The 20,496-nt window shown below is 64.0% G+C and overlaps 2 protein-coding genes across 4 annotated transcripts; both read right to left on the reverse strand.

Annotated features, from left to right (window-relative positions):
* Nucleotides 1–503: 503 nt before the first annotated feature.
* On the reverse strand, nt 504–10,451 carry USP36 (ubiquitin specific peptidase 36). Of its 3 annotated transcripts, none has more exons than XM_027717122.2 (20): nt 10,320–10,451; nt 9,714–10,002; nt 9,402–9,626; nt 8,564–8,674; nt 8,207–8,309; nt 7,521–7,588; nt 7,068–7,138; nt 6,615–6,697; nt 6,178–6,298; nt 5,776–5,916; nt 5,356–5,456; nt 4,925–5,063; nt 4,066–4,707; nt 3,366–3,451; nt 2,242–2,760; nt 1,864–2,003; nt 1,307–1,471; nt 900–1,015; nt 677–809; nt 504–590 (listed from the first exon to the last, which is right to left on the reverse strand). In XM_027717122.2, exons 1-20 carry the CDS (start codon nt 10,320–10,322, stop codon nt 586–588), a joined length of 3,261 nt encoding a protein of 1,086 aa, XP_027572923.2. In that variant the 5' UTR covers nt 10,323–10,451; the 3' UTR covers nt 504–585. The 3 variants fall into 3 exon arrangements, with proteins under 3 accessions (XP_027572923.2, XP_039246176.1, XP_027572914.2); XM_039390242.1 differs by having other exon boundaries at nt 2,242–2,763; XM_027717113.2 differs by having other exon boundaries at nt 2,242–2,901.
* Nucleotides 10,452–11,038: 587 nt separating this feature from the next.
* On the reverse strand, nt 11,039–20,248 carry TIMP2 (TIMP metallopeptidase inhibitor 2). Its single transcript, XM_027717179.2, has 5 exons — nt 19,903–20,248; nt 13,670–13,770; nt 13,479–13,587; nt 13,015–13,139; nt 11,039–12,606 (listed from the first exon to the last, which is right to left on the reverse strand). The coding sequence occupies exons 1-5, from the start codon at nt 20,027–20,029 to the stop codon at nt 12,406–12,408; spliced, it is 663 nt and encodes a 220-aa protein (XP_027572980.1). The 5' UTR covers nt 20,030–20,248; the 3' UTR covers nt 11,039–12,405.
* Between the last annotated feature and the right edge of the window lie 248 nt (nt 20,249–20,496).

The following is a 20,496-nucleotide window of genomic DNA, read 5'->3' on the forward strand; positions in this document are numbered from 1 at the left end:
CCGGCCCCGCCCCCCCCGCGGCCCCGCCCCTTTCCCGCCGCTCCCGAGCGGGGCCGATGGACGAACACCGGGATTTATTCCGTTCAGTCCAATCCTTCAGTCCCGCGGCCCCGGCGGCAGCGCCCCATCCCCGCGGGGAGCCCACCGATGCCCCCCGCGCCCGCGCGGGGCCTGGCCAAGCGGAGGGCAGGCTTTCAATGCGGCTTGCGCAGGGAATGGGGGTCAGGGAGCGGCGGGGAAGGGCAGTCCGGGAAGGCGAGGGGCGGCGGGAGGCACGCTGACACGGAGCAGCAGGGACGGTCTTGAGGCACTTCCCAGGAGCCCCCGCAGGTGCAGGCTGGGGAAAGGAGGGGAAGAGGCACGGAGAAGTGAGGAGGAGCCCGGCCAAGGCACGTTGGAGGCACGGCAGCGTGGGCAGGTTCTTCCGCAGGTGGAGAAGAAGCTCCCGGAAGGGGAAGGCACGACCCCAGGACAGGGGCCGCATTCCCTCCTCTCTGAGCATGGTCCACCAACAGCTCCCAGGACAGTGCTGTCCCTGGTCCTTCGCCTGGGACTGCTCCATGAGCTGTCTGGGGGATGCAGATCTCAACCTGTGAGGCAAGGAGCAGTGTCAGCCCCTGCCAGGCTGCCACCCCCTTCCTCCCCCTGGGCTCACTGTGCCCCCCAGCTCACTCACCTGAGAGCCGGTGGCCCAGGCTGGCCATCTTGGCAGGATGTGACATCAACCAGAAGTTGCGCTTGTTCTGCAGCTTCTGGAAGGGATTCGAGTCTCTCTTCCGCTCCTGCTTCATCTTTTTCATTTTCTTTATCTGTGCAGAGGCAGGCAGGCTCTCAGGTCAGAGTGCAGAGGCTCCAGCCTCCTCCCACCCACCCCAGCCCAGCACACAGCCAGCATCCACCTTTCCTTTGTCGAACTCCTGGTCCCACTCATCGATGATGGTCTCACTCCGGGCCAATGCCGTGTCCTGAATGGCATCCTGGCTGACAGCCGAAATCTCGCCCTGCCAGGTCAAGACTGTAGAGCAGCGTGGTCAGCAGGAGCACAGGGCTGTGCCCCACTGCACCCACCTGCACTGGGCCCCCACTAGGCCCAAGGCTGGAGCCCCTCGCTTCAGCCCCCCACCCTGTGCCATCCCTGACAGCCCCCAGCTGGGTTCACCTGCCTGGCTCCAGGAGCCCTGTCACTGCCTGTGCTGGAGCAGGGGGAGCTCAGGCCCTGGCAGAACTCAGAGGGCTCTGCCTGTATCCGGGGCTTGGGGCAGGGGGGCTGTGTGGCTGCTCGCCCACCCAGGTGAGCCAGGATTACCTTGTTTGCCATAAGCCTTGTCCAATGAGTCCTGGAGCAGCTCGCCCACCACGCTGGTCTCCTGGCCCCCAGGGGCTGTGCTAGCCCAATTGCTGGCTGCAGGGCTCGGGGCAGCCAGGGTGTGTCTCTCGTCTCCAGTCTGGCTGTCCTTGGCACGCGCTGCCACTACAGAAACAGGCGGGGTGAGGACATGCTGGGGGAGCTTGGGGAGCTCGTGCATCCCTCCTTCTCCAAGGCAGATCTTACCCCAGGAGACACTGATGGCACAAGGTGTTTGGGAACACCAGGACCTATGCTCGGGCAAATTGTCACCCCTCAAGGAGCCTGTCCCCACCCCTCCTCCGGAGCACAGCTGGGGGCTCTTGGGCTGTCCCACAGGAGTAGCAGATGGGTTTGGAGCAGGGCAGCCCAGGATGGGGGGCAGGATGATGGGCATTGCCAGGCAGCTGTGGGACCAGCAAGCGCTGTGGAATGCACAGCAGTGCTCTGAGGGGCCCGTGGGCAGGTGAGTGGCTGGCTCAGCCCTGCCAGGCACCAGACAGGGTACACGGTCACACCTTGGGGGCTGGTGGTGGCAGGGACGGCTTTGGCAGCCGGGCTGCTGAGGCTTTCCATCCGCTTGCGCTTGCGGTGCTTCCGCTCTCCAGCCTCCGCGCTCCAGTGTGTCTCACAAGGCTCCAGCTCAGCCCTCCTGGAGCTGGGAAAGGCAGCACGGTCAGTTTGCTCCAGCCAGACCAGAGCAGGGAAGAGTCTGAGCATTGCAGGGCAGTGGGGTTCAGGGACACCTGCACTGCACTCGGGGAGGGGTGAACCCACCCCAAGGAAGTGGGTGTTTCAGCTGGATCCATGCCAAGGCACATCCCATCCTCAGGAAGATGAGAGGCCCCTAACCATGGCCCAGAGAGCCTGACCTCAGGTTCTCATGTGCCCCTCACCTGTCCAGTGACAGCAACCCAGAGCAGCGCTCTTCTGTCCTCTCCAATGGTCTATCTTTGCTCCTGTTTTTCTTTTTCTTCTTCTTCCTCTTGAGTGGGAAGGTTGGCCCTATGCCCAAGTCAATACTGGGCTCTGGCATGTGTTGCTTGGGCCCACTCTCCATGTCCTGACAGCCCGGACTCCCCAGGCCATCAGCAGGACCCTCGCCTTCTGTCTCCTTCCCCACAACAGATATGAAACCCTCCAGAGAGACAATTCTCCTCTTCTTCAGGGGCCTGGAGTCTTTATCCATGAAGTCCTTCTGAGACCCAATGCTCTCCTTCTTGGGGGGCCTGCAGTCTTTGTTTTTGAAGCACTCTGAAGAGACAAATCTCTCCTTTTGGGAGGGCCTGGAGACTTCATCCATGTCACTCACAGCCACAGCACAAAAGTTCCTGTCTGTGCTATGATGCTTCCTCTTTCGACGCTTCTTTTTCCAGGAACCCTCTGTTTCCAACTGGCTGGATCCCTTCTCCCTGCTGCTGGAAGGAAGGTGGTGTGAAGGGTGGGCAGTGGAACCGTGGGTCAGTGGGGAGGCTGGGAGCCGAGAGTCCAAGCTGAGCATGAAGCTGAAGGAAGACTTTTCAGGACTTGGTAGTTCGAGAGCAGATGAGGACAGGCTGAAGGACAGGGAAAGAGGCTGATCTGAAAGCCCAGAAGCCCCTCTCTCCCATGCCACTCCAACTGCTGCCATCTTGGCCATGAAATCAGAAATCGGACACTGGTCCACAAGTGCTCACAGAGACTGTGCCCCACTGTCCCACAGCAGACAGGGCAACAGTGAGCAATGCTGCAGCACATGCTGCTGTTGAAGGCTACAAGGGGGACCTGGAGCAAGATCTAGACCAGGCTGGTGCCTCCTGATCCCGTGGGACACTAGTCCAAGGTCAGGGCCTGCAAAGCTCCCTCCCACCCTGTGCTGACAGTCAGAGACTGCCCTGCTTCTTGGATTCGGAGCAAGCCCTGCCAGCCCTGGAGAACTGGAGAGCCAGCTGCGAGGCCACACAGATGCCCCATGGAGCACCTCGAGGTTGCCATTGGCCTTGCTGCCACGCAGGAGCCTGGGAGCAATGGCACTGCTTACCTGGACTTGCCCAGAGGCCCGGGAGTGGAGTCAGGGTGGGACTGTGTGTGGCGGTCACTCCCATTCGCCTTCTGTGAGGGTTTGCCCTGCAGTTATTGACATAAATAAAAACTTGGTGGTCTAAAGCAGAGGGGTTTCCATGAGCCAAGAGAAAAACAGGAGCCCAGAGAAAGGGGAGGGGAACAGACACAGACGGGGGGAGGGAAGTGGGGGTGGAAGAATCAGAAGTGCTTTCAGTTAGAAGAACAAAGGAAAAAAGGAAGGAAAGAAATTTAAAGACCCAGAGCCCCAGCACACCATCCCGAGTCCTGACTGCACTGCAGCACCGAGGGCCGGTCCCACACCCTGCCTGGGGAGGAGGCACCCCCACACCCTCCTGCTGCAGCACCACCACTGCCACTCACCCCAGGGAACGCCTGACCCCAAGAAGGTGCCAAGGCCACCCCACTGCAGGGACTGGCATAGCCACCCCTCCATCCTGGGAAGGGGGCAGGAGCCATCCCCCTACATCCCTCAGGGATGTGAACAACAGCAGGCACTGGCCCAACATCCCGACCCAGAGGGAGGGCAGAGCAGCCACCACTGCCCTGGGGGGCTCTTCCCCTCCACCTCCAGCTCAGCAGTAGCTCTACACTTCCTCCAACGCAATCCCAGGTCAGAAGGTGTTGAGTGGAGTCTCCGGGCAGAAGCTCAGACTCACCTTTTTGGCAGAAAGTGATGGTTTCTTGGCCAGTGGTGGTGATGTGGTGCTGCCCTGCTCCTGCATGGCACTGCACAGTGGGGAGGGTTCCACAGTGGCTGTCCTGGAGTCTTTGGGGACAGCCAGCTTGGCGCCAGGGCCAGTGGGGAGGTGGGTGCCAAAGTTCCTTCCCTGAGAGCTGCAGAAGCTGCTGGAATTGCTCTTGGCCTTGTGGGTCTCCTTGGCCAGCTGCCCCACTGCACTGCCACAGGAATCCTTCTTCAGGGTCCCGGCCATCGCCCCACGGCCACTGGGCTCCTGGTTGGACTTCAGCAGCTTGGATGAGGTAGGTGGCTTTTCTCTGTCTGTGCCCTGTGGGGGCAGCCCCACTTTGGCCCCACTCACAGTGCTGGTGACATGGAAGCCTGCTCTGGGCATGGCAGGTGTCTGTGGCTTCTTGGGCCTCTGGAATACATCATGGGGCAGTGGTATGGCCTTGTGGGTGGCTTTGTGGGGCAGTTTGAGTGATGGGGTCTGAGAGGGCAGCTTTGATTGAGCAACTCCATTCGTCAGCTTCAGCCCCACGCCAGAACTGCTGCGGGACACGGGGACTCCGACATCGTCTGGGCCTGGCAGCCCCTTCCCCAGCAGCTTTTCTTGTTTCTAGGCAAGGGGAAAGAGAGAAGTTCAGTGAGGAGAGAGTCAAGGAGCCACAGACACAGGAACAGTGCCCTCCAGGATCCCTGGGCTCAGCAGGATCAGGATCTCTCCTGCACACTCTCCTCCCACATGCCTGTCTCCCAAGTGTGGCTGCAGAGCCCAGTATCCCCAGAGCAGCAGCTCCTGGGAGCACTGGCCAGGAACAGCCTTCAGGACTCACCGGGCCCGCTGGTGGTGTGGGCAAGGTCCCATTAGTCTCAGTTTTCTTCACCTGATTGAAGTCACCACCAGTGTGGCTGGACAGGCTGGAGGCAGCCTTGGCCACAGGCCCTGCTGAGCTCTTCCTGGGGCTGGAGAGCCTGGGGAAGGCAAAGTGCAGGCATCAGCTGTGGGGTGAGAGCAATCAGGAGTCTTGGCAGACACGCACAGGGAACAGGAGCCAGGCACTCCGAGGAGATGAGGTGCTACAGCAAAGCCATGAAAGGGGCTGGATGCCTCCCTGCCACCTCCCACCCTGAGCCAGCACACACACACAGGTATTGGGGTCTCTTGGGCCAAGCTCCTTCCCCCAGCCAGGCAGGTGCTGCCATCTCTGTCCCAGATGCTGGGAGCAGGGCCAGAGGGGCCGGGAGGCACAGGGCGCTCTCTCACCTCAGGTAGAACAGAACGTAGGCCTGCTGGTTGAGGACTACCTTGATGTTGCTGGGGTAGACCTCATGGTCATTCATTCGATACCACTGCCCATTGCTGGCCTGTGGAACAAAAGGGCACAGGATCAGGCTGTATCCAGGAGGAGAACAGGGTCAGGCTGTGGCCAGGGACAGAGCAGCAGGAACAGTGCCCGTCAGCAGAGCTCCTCTCCCCAAAACACACAGATGACCCAGGGCAGGCCAGGGGACTCTACCAGAGCAGAACTTCACATTTCCAGCAGCAGACTACAGCGTGTGTCCCCTATAGTGCTCAACACCACCCTCTCTACCCAGCACCCTCTTCTCTGCACCCTACAGGGACCCACGAGCACCCACCAGCCCCCAGCCCAGGCAGGGTGCCAAGAGAGCACCCCAGGCTCACCTTCACATAGCAGAAGTAGTGCCCTGCATTGCAGCTGTACCCGGAGTGCACCAGCACTGCATAGAGTCCGTATGTGACAGGATCACCCTTGGGCTCAGACATGTAAGGACGGATATCCAAGAACTCGGGGTATCCCACATCCTGCAGAGAGAGAATGTCTCAGGAGGTCACACAGTAGATGGCTTTCTTGCCAGATCAAGACTGGCTCTGCTGTCCTACGAGTCTTGTCTCTCGAGGGAGGGGACACGCTCTCCCCAGGCAGAGATCGTGGTGAGGAAGATGCCAGGATGAGCCCAACTTCCCCCATGCAGTGGGGAATGGCTGCAGGCCTATACCAGGACCACCTCCTGCCCTGCCCTTAGACCAGGACACAGCCCCTGCTCTGGATTGCTGAGCACTCACCTTGGTGATTTTTCTTCCACCTGAAGAGCCACAGCTGCCAAAGCGCTTCAGTGAGATAGTAAGAACATTGGAGGCTCGGTGGATGGTGAAACGTTTGCTGGCCAACACTTTCTTCCTGCACCTGCCCAGGAAAAGCTCAAGCTATTCAAGCTGTTCCACCACCCAGACAATTGCCTGCCCTGGCCATGGGAATGGCAAACCCCACGGGAATGACCACGCTGACACCAGGCACTGCTCCAGGCACCTGCCTGTGGCCATGTCTGCTGGCCCAGGTCCTCCTCATGTGAGGAGGGAGCTGAGGAGTGGCAGGATTCATCACAGGCTTTTGTGGCCCTGTACCTCACAGTTTAGCAGGTACAGAAGCCCTCCCATATCGTGGCAGCCTTCCCACCATCACACCCGTGGGCCCCATCCTGCCTGCAGCCCCCCACACTCACATGCTACACCTGTAGGCGTTGTCCCCCCCCAGCTGCTCCGGCTTCACGAACAGCTCCAGCGCCCGCACGACGTTTGCGGCTCGCTGCGAGGACAAAGTGGAAGTCAGGGCATGAGGGGCCTGTTCAGGCCACAGCTGTGCTCTGTGCTGTGGCGCTGGGTCCAGGAGAGAGCCCACGGCACAGGGCCACGGGCTGCCCCAAAACCATGAGCCTGCCCCCAGCACACCACGGGGGTGGCTGCTCTGCACCCCAACACCACCAAGCCTCCGCGAAGGAGTCGTGGCTCACGCTCAGGCAATGGGCACTGCTCTGCCAGACTGAGAAGGCAGCGGAACAGTGGGAGCTGCTTCCCTCCTGCCAGCACCATTCCTGCATGCTAGCAGGTTAAGGAGCCTCAGAGCAGGAACATCCTCCCAAGGACAGAGCCCCCCATCCCTAACCCTGCCTCACTACCTCGATCTCCAGTGTCACATCCAGGTAAGGGTCATAGGTGTCCGAGACAGTCTTGCACTCCAAGCATTTCACTGCAAAAGGAAGAGCCATGAGCACACCCCAACACAACATCTGCACCTGCCACCCCCATGGCACAGCACGGGCAGCTGCAGTGTCCCCCTAGTCTGGATTTAGGCTCTGGGATGTGAACATCAGGATTCACAGCCTGGGAGGGAGAAAGGCTGGTGATTCCACTTTGTGCTAGGACAGCAAGTGTCGCTGGATAGCTGGGAAGATGGGTCCCTTTGCTGGTGGCACACAGCCAGCAGCTTTTCCTATCACCCACTGCTGGGGTCACGACCCTCAGGTACCGCAGGACTGACTGACTGTGGCTCCGGATAAGTTACACATGCTTAGTTCATTTTCCCAAAGAGTTCTACTGCCCAAACCCTGGCCCTGGCAGCTGGCACTCACCACGGGACCGCAGGTAACCGCCAAAGATCTGGTGAACCAGGGTCGTGGCCTGGGTCTGGCGATCCAACCTACACAGAGACAGTGGCACTAGATCTCACACCACCCCTCTGCAACAGCCACCCCTGCGGGACCCCTGTGTCATCAGGACAGCCCCACTCCATACTCTGGGCAGTGGCTGGGCTGTGGGGCTCTAGGAGCAGCAGGAAATCACAGCCTGCTCTCCCTGTGTCACAGCCAAGGGATGGCACCAGGCTCCAATATGCACCCTCCTCTCAAAGGAGCAGAGGCTCCTGGCTGGAGCTCAGACCTGGGTGCTGAAAGCAAAGGCAGTGCTTCCTGGGATAGAAGGCCTCGGGGAAGCTGCACTCCCACAGCCACAGAACTAGGGCTGAACTAGCAAGCATACCTGGATCCCTTGGCAATTGGGATGGGATCCCACCCCATAGCAGTCTCAGGATTTTGGGACGGGACTGCAGCTGTGCCGGGGTGAAGAAGTCAGGAGAAGACACAACAACCCAGAGCCACATCCCTGAGGGGCAGGGAGCTAGACCCCTCACACAGAGCCCCTGAAGTCATGACCTCCCCACAATAAGGCCAACATGGGGGACACGTTCACCCCACAGTCCCCTCCCATGAGCACGGGGGAGCCGTGAGGGGACAGCAAAGAGCCATCAGGCCCCACATACTTGGTGTAGCCATTCAGGCAGGCCTTCTGCATGGCATCAATGGTATAACGCAGGAACTCATGTGCATCCTCCTGTCTGCCAAAGCGCAAATTATGGGAAATCTCTGCAAGAGAGGGAGGAATTAGCACGTGCTGCAACAGATGCTGGCCATCCCTGCCTCTCCTGGGGCAGGAACTCTGCAGTTCAAGCCCCCTCAACCAAAACCAGACATCAGACTTATGCCAGCCACAGGACAAGTCCCAGGCAGCCCCTTGGCAGGCTCTGAGTTGTCTCAGTGGAGCCATCTGGCAAAATGTGCCCCAATCCCAACAGTTCTGCTTCCACATTAGTCATGGGGGGAAGGGTAGCCATCCTTACTCTTGAGGTCTCGGATGATGGACAGTGGCTTTATCGCATTGCCACTGTTGGCAAAAGCCTGGATCGTGTGGTTCTGCATAGTGCACATCATGCAGAAGCTTCCGTGGGCACCTGTAGCAGGAGAGATGATGGGATGTTGGGGGCAAACCCGGGAGAGACGGAGGCAGCACAGGAGATCGCTGATCCAACACAGCACAGCCATGCTCAGTTTTCCCTACGAGCTCTGTGCTCCAGGACAGCTCTGGGGCATCCCAGGGACATGAGAACCAGCACACGCCACACTGACTGGCAGAGCCCATCACAGGACCAGCCATGGCAGCCCCCCTGGCGAGACAGCATCCACATGGATGGAAAACAGGTCCCAGGTACTCACTGGACGAGCCCACAGGTCGGCTCTGAGGGGTAGATCCCACCGGAGTCCTACAGACGGGGCTGCAAGCCTTTCGTGTTCCCCATGGTGACAGCTTGGAGCAGGGCCTGCCACACTGCCCTCATGCAGTCCCCACAGGCAGGAGCTATTTGGGACCCCTCAGCTCAGCCCCCGAGAAGCCAGCAGGTCCATTGGGCCTATCTTAGTCCTGGCTACACCCAGCAGAGAGAAAGTCTCCTCAGAGACAGAGATGCTGAGCTTGGGAACACTGCTATGACCAGGGCGTGAGTTGGACCCGGGAACAGCCTCTTGATGGAGAAACAGGCAGAAGGGAGCAGGGAAGGTGCAACCCGACACCCACACCCCCTCACCAGAGCCAGGCGCAGAGGTGCTGAGCACAGCACTGCGAGCGGGACCGGCAGACGCTGCTCCTCCCTCCCGGCCCCCTGAACTGGAGTCCCCACTCACAGGTGCGTCCGTGCTCCCGGGAGAGCAGGTAGTTGGTGAGTGGTGGCGTGTAGGTCAGGCACTGCAGCGCCGAGTTTAGGAAGCAGGTGTTCCCCAGATTACTCAGCCCGGCGCCCACACGGTGGACACGCTCCCACTTCATGGAGAGGCGCTGGGCTGGGAAGAGCACCTTCTGGGGCGTGGGGATGCCGTCACTCACGGCCCTCGGGGAGGCTTGTCTGCGGCCTGTGGGGAGCGGGCGGTCAGCCCGGGGGGACGGAGGGGGAGCGGGGCACGGGAGCACGCGGGTGTCCCCTCGCCCCCTCCACTCACCCTGGGGGTTCTGCGGCCGCTCCGGAGGGCTGCCGGCCGTGCCGAGGGGGCGGCCAAGGGCCTCGACCCCGATGTGCTCGTACTTGTCCCGCAGGTGCTCCAGCTGCCCGGCCAGGCCGCGCCGGGCGGGCGCGAACTCGATGCGCTGCTGCAGCACGGAGCGGGCGGCGGCGGCCAGCGGCCGGCCCAGCTCCGCCGCCGCCTCCCGCCGCACCGGCTCCAGCGCCTCCCGCAGCTTCTCCGCGATCATCGCCGTGGGCGGCCGGCTCGGCGGGCCCAGCGGCCGCGGCTGCGGAGAAGGAGAGAGGGGGGTGGCTGAAGGGGGGGCCCCTCCCGCCCCGTTCCGGATCTCAGGGCCACTGACCGCGGCCCGGACCCGCCGCCGCCCGTCCCGGTCCGCTCGGAGGGTCCCCGCCCGCCGCGGGCACCGCGCCCCCCGTCCGCCGCCATCCGCGCCCCCGAGCGCCGCCGCCGCCCCGGCCCGGCCCGCCCGCCGCCATGTGCGACCCGCCCGGTCCCGCCGGCAGGGCAGGGGGAGCGCGGCGGGAGCGAAGCGCAGACCCCGGCGCCCCCGGGCCCGTCCCGCCCGACCCCGGCAGCGCTCACCATCCGGGTCCCGCCGCACGCACGTGTCACCGCAACGCCTCTCGCCCGCCGCCGGCACAAACTCCTTCCGCGCCGGCCCCGCGGGGCGGCTCCGCTCCGCCTCTGCGCGGCCGCGGCGCCTGCTCGGCACAGCCCGGGGCCGGGCACGCTCCGCCCGCTCGCTCGGAACAGCCAACGGAGAGATGAGCTCCGCCCGCTGCGAGTCCCGGCGCGGACAGAGCCGGGCGGTGCCACGCGGAACCGCCCCACGCGGGACCGGACGCGGGGCTCCGAGCGCGGCCCCGCCCCGCCCCGTCACACCCCGGGCCCGCCGCCTCCGGCACAGACCGCGCCCCCTTTCGGCCCCAGCCCCGACCCTCCCCGGCACCGGTCCCGGTCCAGGCCCCCATCCCGGTCCCGTCGGACCCCGCGCTCAGCGCTGCCGCCGGTATCTGAAGGTGGCCCTGCGGCAGCTCTTCCCCTCGCCTTCTCGTTCCTTGCCTTCCGGCAGCCCCGCGTGGATCCCTCCTCTCCGCGGCTGAGGAGGACCGGGTGGCCCGGGGGTGTTCGGTTGGATCCGGAGGGGTGGCGGGAGCCGGGGGGGTCCTGGCCGAGCCGCCGCAGGGCCCCCGCCCATCGTCTCCCCTCCCCGGGAGCTCCCGGCACGGACCCCCCGCCGATACCGGGGCGGCTCCAGCGCCGGATGAGGAGACGGAAATCACGGCACAGGGACCACAGAGCCGGCGGCAAAACAACTGGCGATATTGAAGTCAAAGACAGAGGAGCAGCAGCGACAGGAGCACAGCGGGTACAGCCATACAGAGCGCCTGGGATGCGCGGTCGGGACTGAGTAAAGGTTGGGTGGGGTTTTTTTTTCTTTTTCTTTCTTTTTAATTTTTCTCTTTAATATGTTGCAATTGCCCAGACTGGTCCAGTACGACATCTCAAACCTTACAGGGACGCACAGCATGAAAACGCCCCCGATGCAGGGCCCCGGGGAGCATTCCTGGCACTCTCCCAAAGCCGTGGGCGCACGTGCCAGTGCCACGGGCGTCGCAGCGGGACAGCTCTGCGGCACACGCCAGCACCGCTGCAGCGTGGGGATGGCTCAGAGAATGTGGGGCCGAGGAGTGCAGGGGGTTCACTGGAGGGGACAGGTTTTCCTGCAGCTGCCCTGCCGCCGGTTCCAGGCTCCATTCCCGACACCATGGAGGAGGGAGCTCTCCTGGCTGCAGTGGTGCTGAGGGCCACAGCGCAGCCCAAAGCTGCACGAGGCAAGGATGGACACCCCGTGCCTGCGCAGCCAGAGCTCTGGCTCCTGGTGCTCTGCCAAGGGTTCCCTGCCAAGCCCAGTGGGTCTCAACCTCTCCAGCGGTGGCAGCTGCAGAAGGATCTGCAGGAGGTTGCAGGGGAATGGAGCCCACTGGAGAGAGGAACATGTGGAGAGAGGAGCAGCAGTGCCCGGGTGCATGTGAGGGTCACCCCTGACATGCTAGCGTGCCCTTCCAGCTTTTTCAGACGAGGCACCTGCACGGGAGTCCTCTGGCCCTGTGAAAGGCCCGGAGCCCCTTGCACTCAGCTTGGGGCTCTGCCACATGGTAAAGCCCTCTGGAGCCCCTGCCCAGAGAGGTACCCTTCCTACACCCCGAGGGGAGGGGATGGGCAGTGGGTGGGGAGGGAGGCGGGGGTCTCTGGGCACTGCGGTGGGCAGGGCTGCCTGGCCAGAGCTGCGGGGGCAGCTCCCACGGCGGGGGCACTGGTAGACCTGCTACGCAGCTGGGGCAGCTCCCGCCACTCAAAAGGGCTCGATTCCTTCACAGCTGCCAGGGCAGGGCCAAACATGGCTGGGGAGTCATGACCCTGAGAGGGGGGTCCCCACACCCTGCTCGGCCCTGCACAAGCCCAAGTTGCCCAGTGTGGCCGTGGGCTGCCAGGTGCCTGCGACGAAGTGGGTCCCGGTCCCTGCCCCCCGCATGCATGTGGCAGCCTCCGGTGACCCCCGCGGCCGAGCAGATTTTCATGCTGTCTCCAGGATTTGATATCAGCATGGACCAGTCTAACATCTCGCAGGTTTTTTCTACTGGCTACTGGAATGCGCTCGTTTGGCTTAGGGGTCCTCGATGTCGAGAAACTCTTGCTTGGGGGGGGCCATGCCGCGGTACCAGGCACACGAGCCGTCGCTCCTCTTGATGCAGGCGTAGTGCTTCGCCTGCCGCCCATCCACGTTGTTCTTCTCCATCGCCCAGTCTGTCCAAAGACACTCGTCCGAGGAGGAGACGAAGCAGGGGATGGAGAGGCAGCGCGAGATCTGTGCACGACAGAGACTGTCACCCATCACCCCGACGGGGGACACTGGGCTGGGAGGAAACAGTGTGGGGCAGTTGGGTTGGGGGTCCTGCACAGCTCTGCTTCATTCACTCCCCCATCTCTTAACACAGATTCCAGGCTGACTCTGCACTGTGAGGCATGCTGGGGACATGACCCTGATGCAGGGGGACTGAGGGAACCCCTGGGTGCTGGTCCCAGGGCTGGCTTCGGTTCCCAGCCAGAGGGAGCCAGAGGCTCAGCCACCCTTCCAGTCTGCCTGGCCATGCTGTTTCTGCACAACTTCATCCTTGAAGGACAGGGAAGAGCGTCTCCCCACAGAACCCACCCCTCCCTGGGGGCTGCAGATCCCCCTGGTGTGGGGCGTGTGGGGGACAGCCTGGTCACTCACCTTGCACTCGCAGCCCATCTGGTACCGCTGGTTTAGGCTCTTCTTCTGGGTTGGGGTCAGCGAGTCCCAAGTGGAGACCAAGTCGCAGAGTGTGATGTGCATCTTGCCATTGCCCTCCGACTTGCCTGGGGAGAGGCCAGACAGACCACTCAGGGGGTCCCCCCCAGTGCCCCAGGACTCCAAATTGACTCGAGGTGCCTGGGTCCCCTCACTGTGCACTGTCTCTGGTGACCCCCCAGGGAGCAGAGGCTCATCCCCCAGCTTCCTCCAGCACAGCCAGGGCTGCCAAGTGTAGCCAGGACACAGCTGGGGGGTCCCCTAAGGGCTCGTGGTAGGAGCTTGAGGGACGGGGGGGAACATGCCCAGGGAGCAGGCACACACATCAGGTGTCTCCAGGGGTGGGTGAGGCAGCAGAGTCAGCACTGTCCTGGCACCCCTCGAGCACCCTCCCCTCCAGTGCCCACCTGCGATCAGATACTCCTTCTTCCCGCCGGTGTCCAGCAGCCGGCCGCACACAGCAGTCGACGGAGCCGTGTAGATGAACTCTATGTCCTGGTCGGGGCCCTTGAACATCTGGGGAGCAGAGGCAGGAGTGAGTGGCTGGTGCAGGGGTGCCCCATCCCCCTCAGCCTCCTGCCCTGATGTGCCCTGTTACCTTGATCTGCTTGATTTCATACTGGATGCGTTTGATCGGATTCCCGTATATATCATTCCCCGAATCCACCTCTTTTGCAGAGACGGCCTTGGCTCGGATCACTGCAAGGGAAAGGTGAGGTAAGTGAAGGTGACCAGTCCCACTCAGCCCCTGCATCCCACAGTGATTCCCACACCCATAAGGGGCTACTGCCCACAGCAGACCCCACTGCCCTCCCCGCAGATGCTCAGCTGCCCACAGAGCCAACTGTCCCCTGCTGTCCCCAAAGGAACGGGGCTCTGGCACGTGCATGACAGTGACTGGCAGCATTGCAACAGCACCCTCCAGGTGGGTGAAAAGGAAAGGTCATCCCAGGATTGCCCGGCCCTGCTGCCACCGCCTGTGCCAGACCGTTCACCCTTCGCCGGCACTGGCTCAGTCTCTGATGGATTCCTGGGTGCAGGCTGGCCCTGCCTGGACTTGTGCCCATCACTCAGATGGCACAGAGAGTTAAAACCTGCCTGCAGTGTCCTGGGAGCACCGCGGTGTTTGTCCCACTGTCATTAATTAAACCAGTCCTTGACAAGGGCCCCATCCAGGTGCCCGAGTGGCCTGGCTGGGCCAGAGGAGGGAAGGGCAGAGGGAGTGATTTGGACAATCATCTTCGGGAAAGAATCACCTTACAGAGGGTGGCAGAGCCACGTCCCCGTGGCACAATCCCAGCTGCTCGCCAAGGCCAGTGTGGGCACCTGCACTGCCCACCAAACACCAGCAGCTTTGGCTGGGGTCCCCAGCCTCACCAGACCCTTGCTAGCCTCTCTGCACCCGATGCTGGGAGAGCAAGGGTCCCAGGACAAGGCTGCCCTTGCACCCTGGAGCACGGGATCCCTGTCCCACCACAGTGGGGTCCCAGCTGCCCCAGGGCGATGCTCCAGCTGATGGTTCCTGCCTCACATGGAGCATTGTGCTGTGCAGGCGCAGAACCCACATCCTCCCAGGACTGGGGCCGCGGGTGTTGCTTCCTGCCCTTGCTCCTGAAAAACAATCTGGGACACTGAGAGCCATGGCAGCGGGAGGAGGCAGTGAGGGCCCAGCCAGCAGCCCCAAGCAGCCTGGCCAAAGGCAACAGCCCTCCCATCACTGGTGGCCCTGAGGCGGTCCCAGCGCTGGGTGCTGCGGGACAAGGTTGGGAGCCCCAGGGCCAGAGAGGTGCGGCACCCTGAGCCTGGGGATAGCTCTGCCATGGCAGGGTCCCTGCGGTCACGCTGCCAGCGCAGCCCAGGATACACGATCCGGCATGTGAGTGCTCAGCACGTGGCAGTGACCCACAGGGTGCCGGGCAGGGCGGGCAGCCAGCTCACTCTTACTCACCAGCTGGGACATGGGGCTGGCTTGGTGCTGTGCTGTGTGGGTTGCCTGGGTCCCCATGCTGAGACCTGCAGCTCCCAGCCTTGCTTGGCTCCCTCCACTAGTGTGAGGACTGGAACTCCCAGGCAGCACTGGGGATGCTGACAGTGCAGAGGACAGTGGCAGCCCCAAAGCTGCAGCTCCTGCTCAGCACTCCAAGTAGGGAGGAGGCCTGGTTGCAGGAGATGGGCTGGTAGGACTCCCCACTCTGCCAGGGTACCTCCATCCCATGGGAAGGCCAACCCCCTCTCCTGCAGGGCTCCCTGGTGCCCTGCCAGCCTCGTGTATGCACTGTGGGGTGGGGGACAGGGAGCTGGGCACTCTCACAAAGTTCATCCCTGCTCAAGTCCCCACCAAAAATGTGCTGGGCTGGGAGCGGCCAGGGACGTGTGGGGGTCACCCACAGCTTGGCACAGAGGAGCTTCTCCCACCTGGCATGGCCAGGAGGGAATCTGACCTCAGTCTATAAATATTGGGCATGGGGGCACGTGGATGGGCTATTTCAGCTGAAGGTCAGGGGGGCACAGCCACACGTGGGCACCAGCAAGCACCAACAGAGCTTACTCTGGAAAGGTGAGGGTGGTGCCAGCGTGAGCAGGGAGTAGGGAAGAGGCTTCCTGAAACAGCTGTCCCTGGTCAAAGGGGGCACTCGCTCTGTGCAGGGCTGGGGCATGCAATGGCTGCTGGTACCAGGGCTGCACTGGAAGCTTTCCCAGCCATGCTCCCATCCCTTGGGAAGGGCTGGGCTGTCCAGGCCCACTGGCAGCATCTCAGCTGTGCCTGAGGACAGCGCCCACTCCTCTGTCAGCAGCATGCTGGGGCCACTGCAGGCACGGGCCACCCCTTGCCCCTCGGCCCTGCGGCCACTGTGTCCCCACGTGTGCCAGGCCCTGTGTGTCGGCGGCTTAACTTGGGTGCAACCAGTGCTGGCCCCATGGCTCCTGTGTGGGGAATGGTTACTGGTTCAGTGGGCTCCAGCCTTTTCCATTCACGTGCTGATGAATCACTTGACAAAAATGCAGCCCAATTCTGGGCGGATTTGTTCTGAACAGTGCGGCTTTGTGGAGGGGACGGCCGCGCTGTGCTTTCCCCGCCAAGACCCCACGGCGCAGCCAAGCTGCTCCACGCCCGCCAGGAACCAGGGTGGCGGGGAGGGCAGCCACAGGGATGGTGGAGAGAGCCCTGAGGAGAGCCCGGGACAAGGAGACTGGGTGAGGGATGGAGAAAACCCCTGGGTGCATAGGGACCAGCAGTTAGACCTCCCCAAATGCCAGTGCCCCCACTGGCCATGTCACCCACCCCTCCTGCTGCCAGCCTGGGCAGCCACCAGCTCCAGGAGCAAAGCTGGGGACACACAGTCACTCAGTGCCACAAACGCACCAGGATGTCTCTCTGGACTTGCCAGTTGTGAGGTTTATCCACCCTGGCCCCACACAGGGTGCCTCAGCTCAGGACACTGCTGTGCCCACCTGTTCCCCATGGGCAGAGAGGCAGCACAAAGGACCTTTAGCCCCAGGCCCCCTCCTCCCAGCCTAGGGTGTCCTGACTGGCTGCCGCTTCCTCCACCATCCCACCCCAAACCTCTCCAAGCCACCCTGCCCACACCTGCCCACAGCTGCCCAGGAAGCACTGGTGGCCGTGGACTGTGGAGGCTGCATCCAGGAGGCTGGTGCCAGGCTAGATGCCCAGGGAACAAAGCTCCCTTCTCCTGGGCTGCTGGCAGCATCGGAGCAGAAGGGCCGGCTGCCAGTGCCAGCACTGTCCGTTGCCCACCCGGCACTGCCAGCCCAGGCACCCGTCTCTGTAGTGAAGGCAGCCCCGGGGTCATTCCAGCCCCGCTTGAGCCCAGCAGAGCTGCAGAGCCGGCAAATCACCCCGGCAGGGACTCCCGCATCCCAGCTCTGCCTGGCACACGAGCAACAACCATCCCACAAGTGCCTGCCCGCACTCCAGCAGCCGTGGGTGCCCCCGCCCCGGCACAGCGGTTTAGAGATGCTGAGGCTGGAGGTGCGGGGCTGAGCAGGGCGGTCCCACAGTGGGGAGGCAGCGGAGGCCGTGGGGGCTCCCCGGTGCCCGTGGGGCGGCGGGTCTGCCATGGCCGTGCGTCATCCCGGCCGTGACCGAGCGCAGGGAGCCCACTCAGCGCGGCCTCCGCGCCCGCCCACGGCCCCTCCGCACGGGAGGGCTCCGGCCGCCGCACCCGCCGGGGCGGCACCGGGCACCGGGCATCGGCAGTGCCGGGCCCCGCCAGGCTCGGCGGGGTCGGCAGGCAGCCGCACCTCCCCGGCACGGACGGCTCTCACCATTCCCACCAAACCTCCTCCTCTGCGCGGTCCTTACTGGTTGCTGGCAGCCCCCTCACTTCCTGTGCCCCCGTCCCGAGGAACCAAGCACTGGGATGACTGGAATCGGCACAATACTGCCAAGGGCCGCAGCCCAGGTGCCCCTGCCCCAGGCGGCACCGAGCCCCCGCTCTCCCCTACCCCATCGGCCCCTCCAGGAGTGGTGCTGCCACACAGGGCCAAAGCCACAGCCGTGCCCAAAAGGGCTGAGCATCACCCCCCTCACGCTCCACATCCCCACGCTACTCCAGAAGGGACTGAGCAGAAGCCAGGTTTCCTGCTGTGGCCCCTGGCCTGGTTGTGGCCCCACCAGGCAGCCGAGCATCTCCTGCAGTGGAGTGGCCCTGCCAGAGCACCTCCAGTCCCCACTGCCCAGGCATGGCTCCAGTGAGGGACGGTGGACAGGGCAGCCCCAAGCCCTTGGGCCCTGCAGAAACCCCCCGCACATCTCTCTGGCCAGGATGCGCAAGTATAGGCTGGCAGGTCACTTGTTCCAAGTCACCAGCTCCAGTGACACAACACCCAAGCCCCTCCATGACCCCCAGTCCCTCAGGCACCCCATGTCCAACGCAGAGTTGCATGGGCCTTCCCCTGCACTGCCTGGAAGTGCAGCCCTGGGCTGCAGCTGCTCCAGCCCTGCTCCAGGGCAGAGCGATTGCAGGGCAGGTGCAAGAGCAAAGGGGCCATGGGGAGGCACAGAGGGATATGGCAGGCACTCCCCATGCTATGGAACAGAGATGCCAGCCCCCAGGGCCAAGACCCTACAATGCACTCACCCTGATCACCTCTACTGAGGGCTGAGTGTGAGCCTTGAGGCCCACTGGCCACCTCAGGTGCACCCAACCCAGCACCACAGGACATCAGCCATCCCCACACCACCACATCTCTGTCAAGGACCCAGCCTGGACATGGGCCCCTCCAGCCACAGCAGCTGGGAAGGGTCCTGGCAGCACCAAGGGCCCCACACTCTCCCTGGGCTCTGCACACCTGCAGGGATGGAGCTGTCTGAGGAGCATCCCAGCTCCAGAGAGCATCCAGGGGGAAGATGAGAAGCAGCAAAAGGCCGGGGATCACAGGATCATCCCAGGACACGCCCTGCTCCATCCCCAAAACCAGCACTGGCCCCACTCGGACCCACACAAGGCACGACTGACATACGAGCAGCACAGGGCACCTGGGCTGGGAGCCAGAAGGTGCCAGTGCTGGCGCCAGCACAGATGGGAGGAGGCTGCCCTGGCAGGATGGGCTCCGGGCACTCACAGGACAGGCACCTGCTGAGGGTAGTGGGGCAGCAGGAGACCAAAGCCCAGCCAGGCTGTGCCCTCCCAGGGGACGGTGGAGACAGCTGGGGCCGCCAAGACAGACAGTGACTCAGCAGCTGAGTCAGGGCTGAGCCGGCACCCCACGACAGGCAGTGAGTCACAAGTGCCCCGAAAGCTGATCCTGACAGGAGTGTGATGGGAAGCCACAGCCGTGCTGCCAGAGGGGGCACAGGGCATCCTGCGGGCCAGGGACACCTCCAGAAGCACCTCCAAATATCTAGTGCTCCATTTTGTCTCAAATCCTCCCTGTCCCCAACGTGCCTCACTGTGAGGCTGAGCAGAGCCGGGCATGTGGAGCAGCAGCCAAGTGCTGCAGGAGTTGCCCTCATGGAGGAGAAAGGCTAGGAGTGGATTCTGGAAGGCGCAAGGGAAGCCTGGGAATCTGTCAGGAGCATCCTGGCTCTGGAGCAAGGGAGAGGGCAGGGCCATCCAGAGGTTGGGGCTGCCTCAGTGTTTGGGAATGTTACCTCTCCAGCTGAGCCTGGGAACGGCCCCGGGAAGGGAAGCGCCGGGAACTGGGGCCGGCCTGTTCGGTTCATATGTTAAAATTTAATAAGGGCATTATTCATAGAAAGAGGAATCCAGATCCCGGCGCTGCCAAGCCCTCCCTTTCAGCAGCATCCAAGCCGAACAAAGTGGGACGGGGGAAAGGAAATGCCTGGAAATAAGGAGTAGACGGGGGTGACCAAGCCCGTGGTGGTGGCTCCCGGGGCCGGGGGCTCCTCCGGGCTCTGGGCCCGTGCCGTGGCCATGCTTGGAGGGCCCCAGCCGCCCCCAGGCCCCAGCCCCGCGCTGCCACGTACCTCCGCGGTGTCATCAGAGTCGGGGGAGGCCGGGCCCACCCGTGTCACTCACCGGGGAGGCGGCCAGTGGGGACCGGCCTCGGCGGAGCCGCGCTCCGGCCGCCCCCTGGAGGGATGGCGGGCGCGGGGGTCCCCCCGAGACGGCGGGAGGCGCGGGGAGGGTCGGGCACAGCCCGGACGGAGGGACCGCGTCCGGCCGCGCATCCGCGCCCGCCGACACACCCCCGGGCCGGGCCGGGGCTGCGGGCAGGTGCCGGGAATCGGGGGGCTCTGCCCTCTCCCCGCCCGCCCCGCGCCAACTTTCCGCCCCTTCCCCCGCTGGGAAGTTGGCGCGGGCCGGGCCGGGCGGGGCTCGGGACGGGGGTCCCCGCGGCGCTCACCTACGTCGGCGTTGCAGAAGGCCTGCTGCGGGTGGATGGGCGAGCAGCTGCAGGCGTCGGCCGGGCGGGCCCTGCCTAGCAGCAGCACCGCCAGCCAGGCCAGCAGGCTGGGCAGCGCGGCGGGCATGGTGCGGGGCTGCGGGCTCGGCCACCGGCCCCGATCCCGCACCCACCGCCGGGCCCGGCCGAGCCGCCGCCGGGAACTTGGGTCCGGCCGGGGCGGGCGCTCTGCGGCCGCCGCTCCGTTGCCTCCACGGAGCCGTTCGCTTCCTTCCCCGCCGCGCTCGGCCTCGCTCTTTAACGTGCTCCGGGGATCTGCTGCTCCTCCTCCGCGTGGCGCGGGGCCAGCCCGGCTGCGCCCGCCCTCCGCGGGATGCGGCTCCGCCGCGACCGCCGCCCCCGCCCCGGCACGGCCCCCGCCGCGGGCACCGGCCGCCCCCGCCCCAGCGCAACCCGGCCGCCCCCGGCCCCGTCACTCCCGGCCCCACCACCCACGGACCCGCCGCCCCCGCTCCGGAGCTGCCCGCGCCCGCGTCGAGAGGAGCACTGGATGTCCGCGCAGGCTACGGTTCTGGTCGTGCCCGAGCATTTCTC

Source organism: Pipra filicauda, unplaced genomic scaffold (assembly GCF_003945595.2).
Source record: "Pipra filicauda isolate LSUMZ 115617 unplaced genomic scaffold, ASM394559v2 scaffold80_size11013439_pilon, whole genome shotgun sequence".
NCBI lineage: Eukaryota > Metazoa > Chordata > Aves > Passeriformes > Pipridae > Pipra > Pipra filicauda.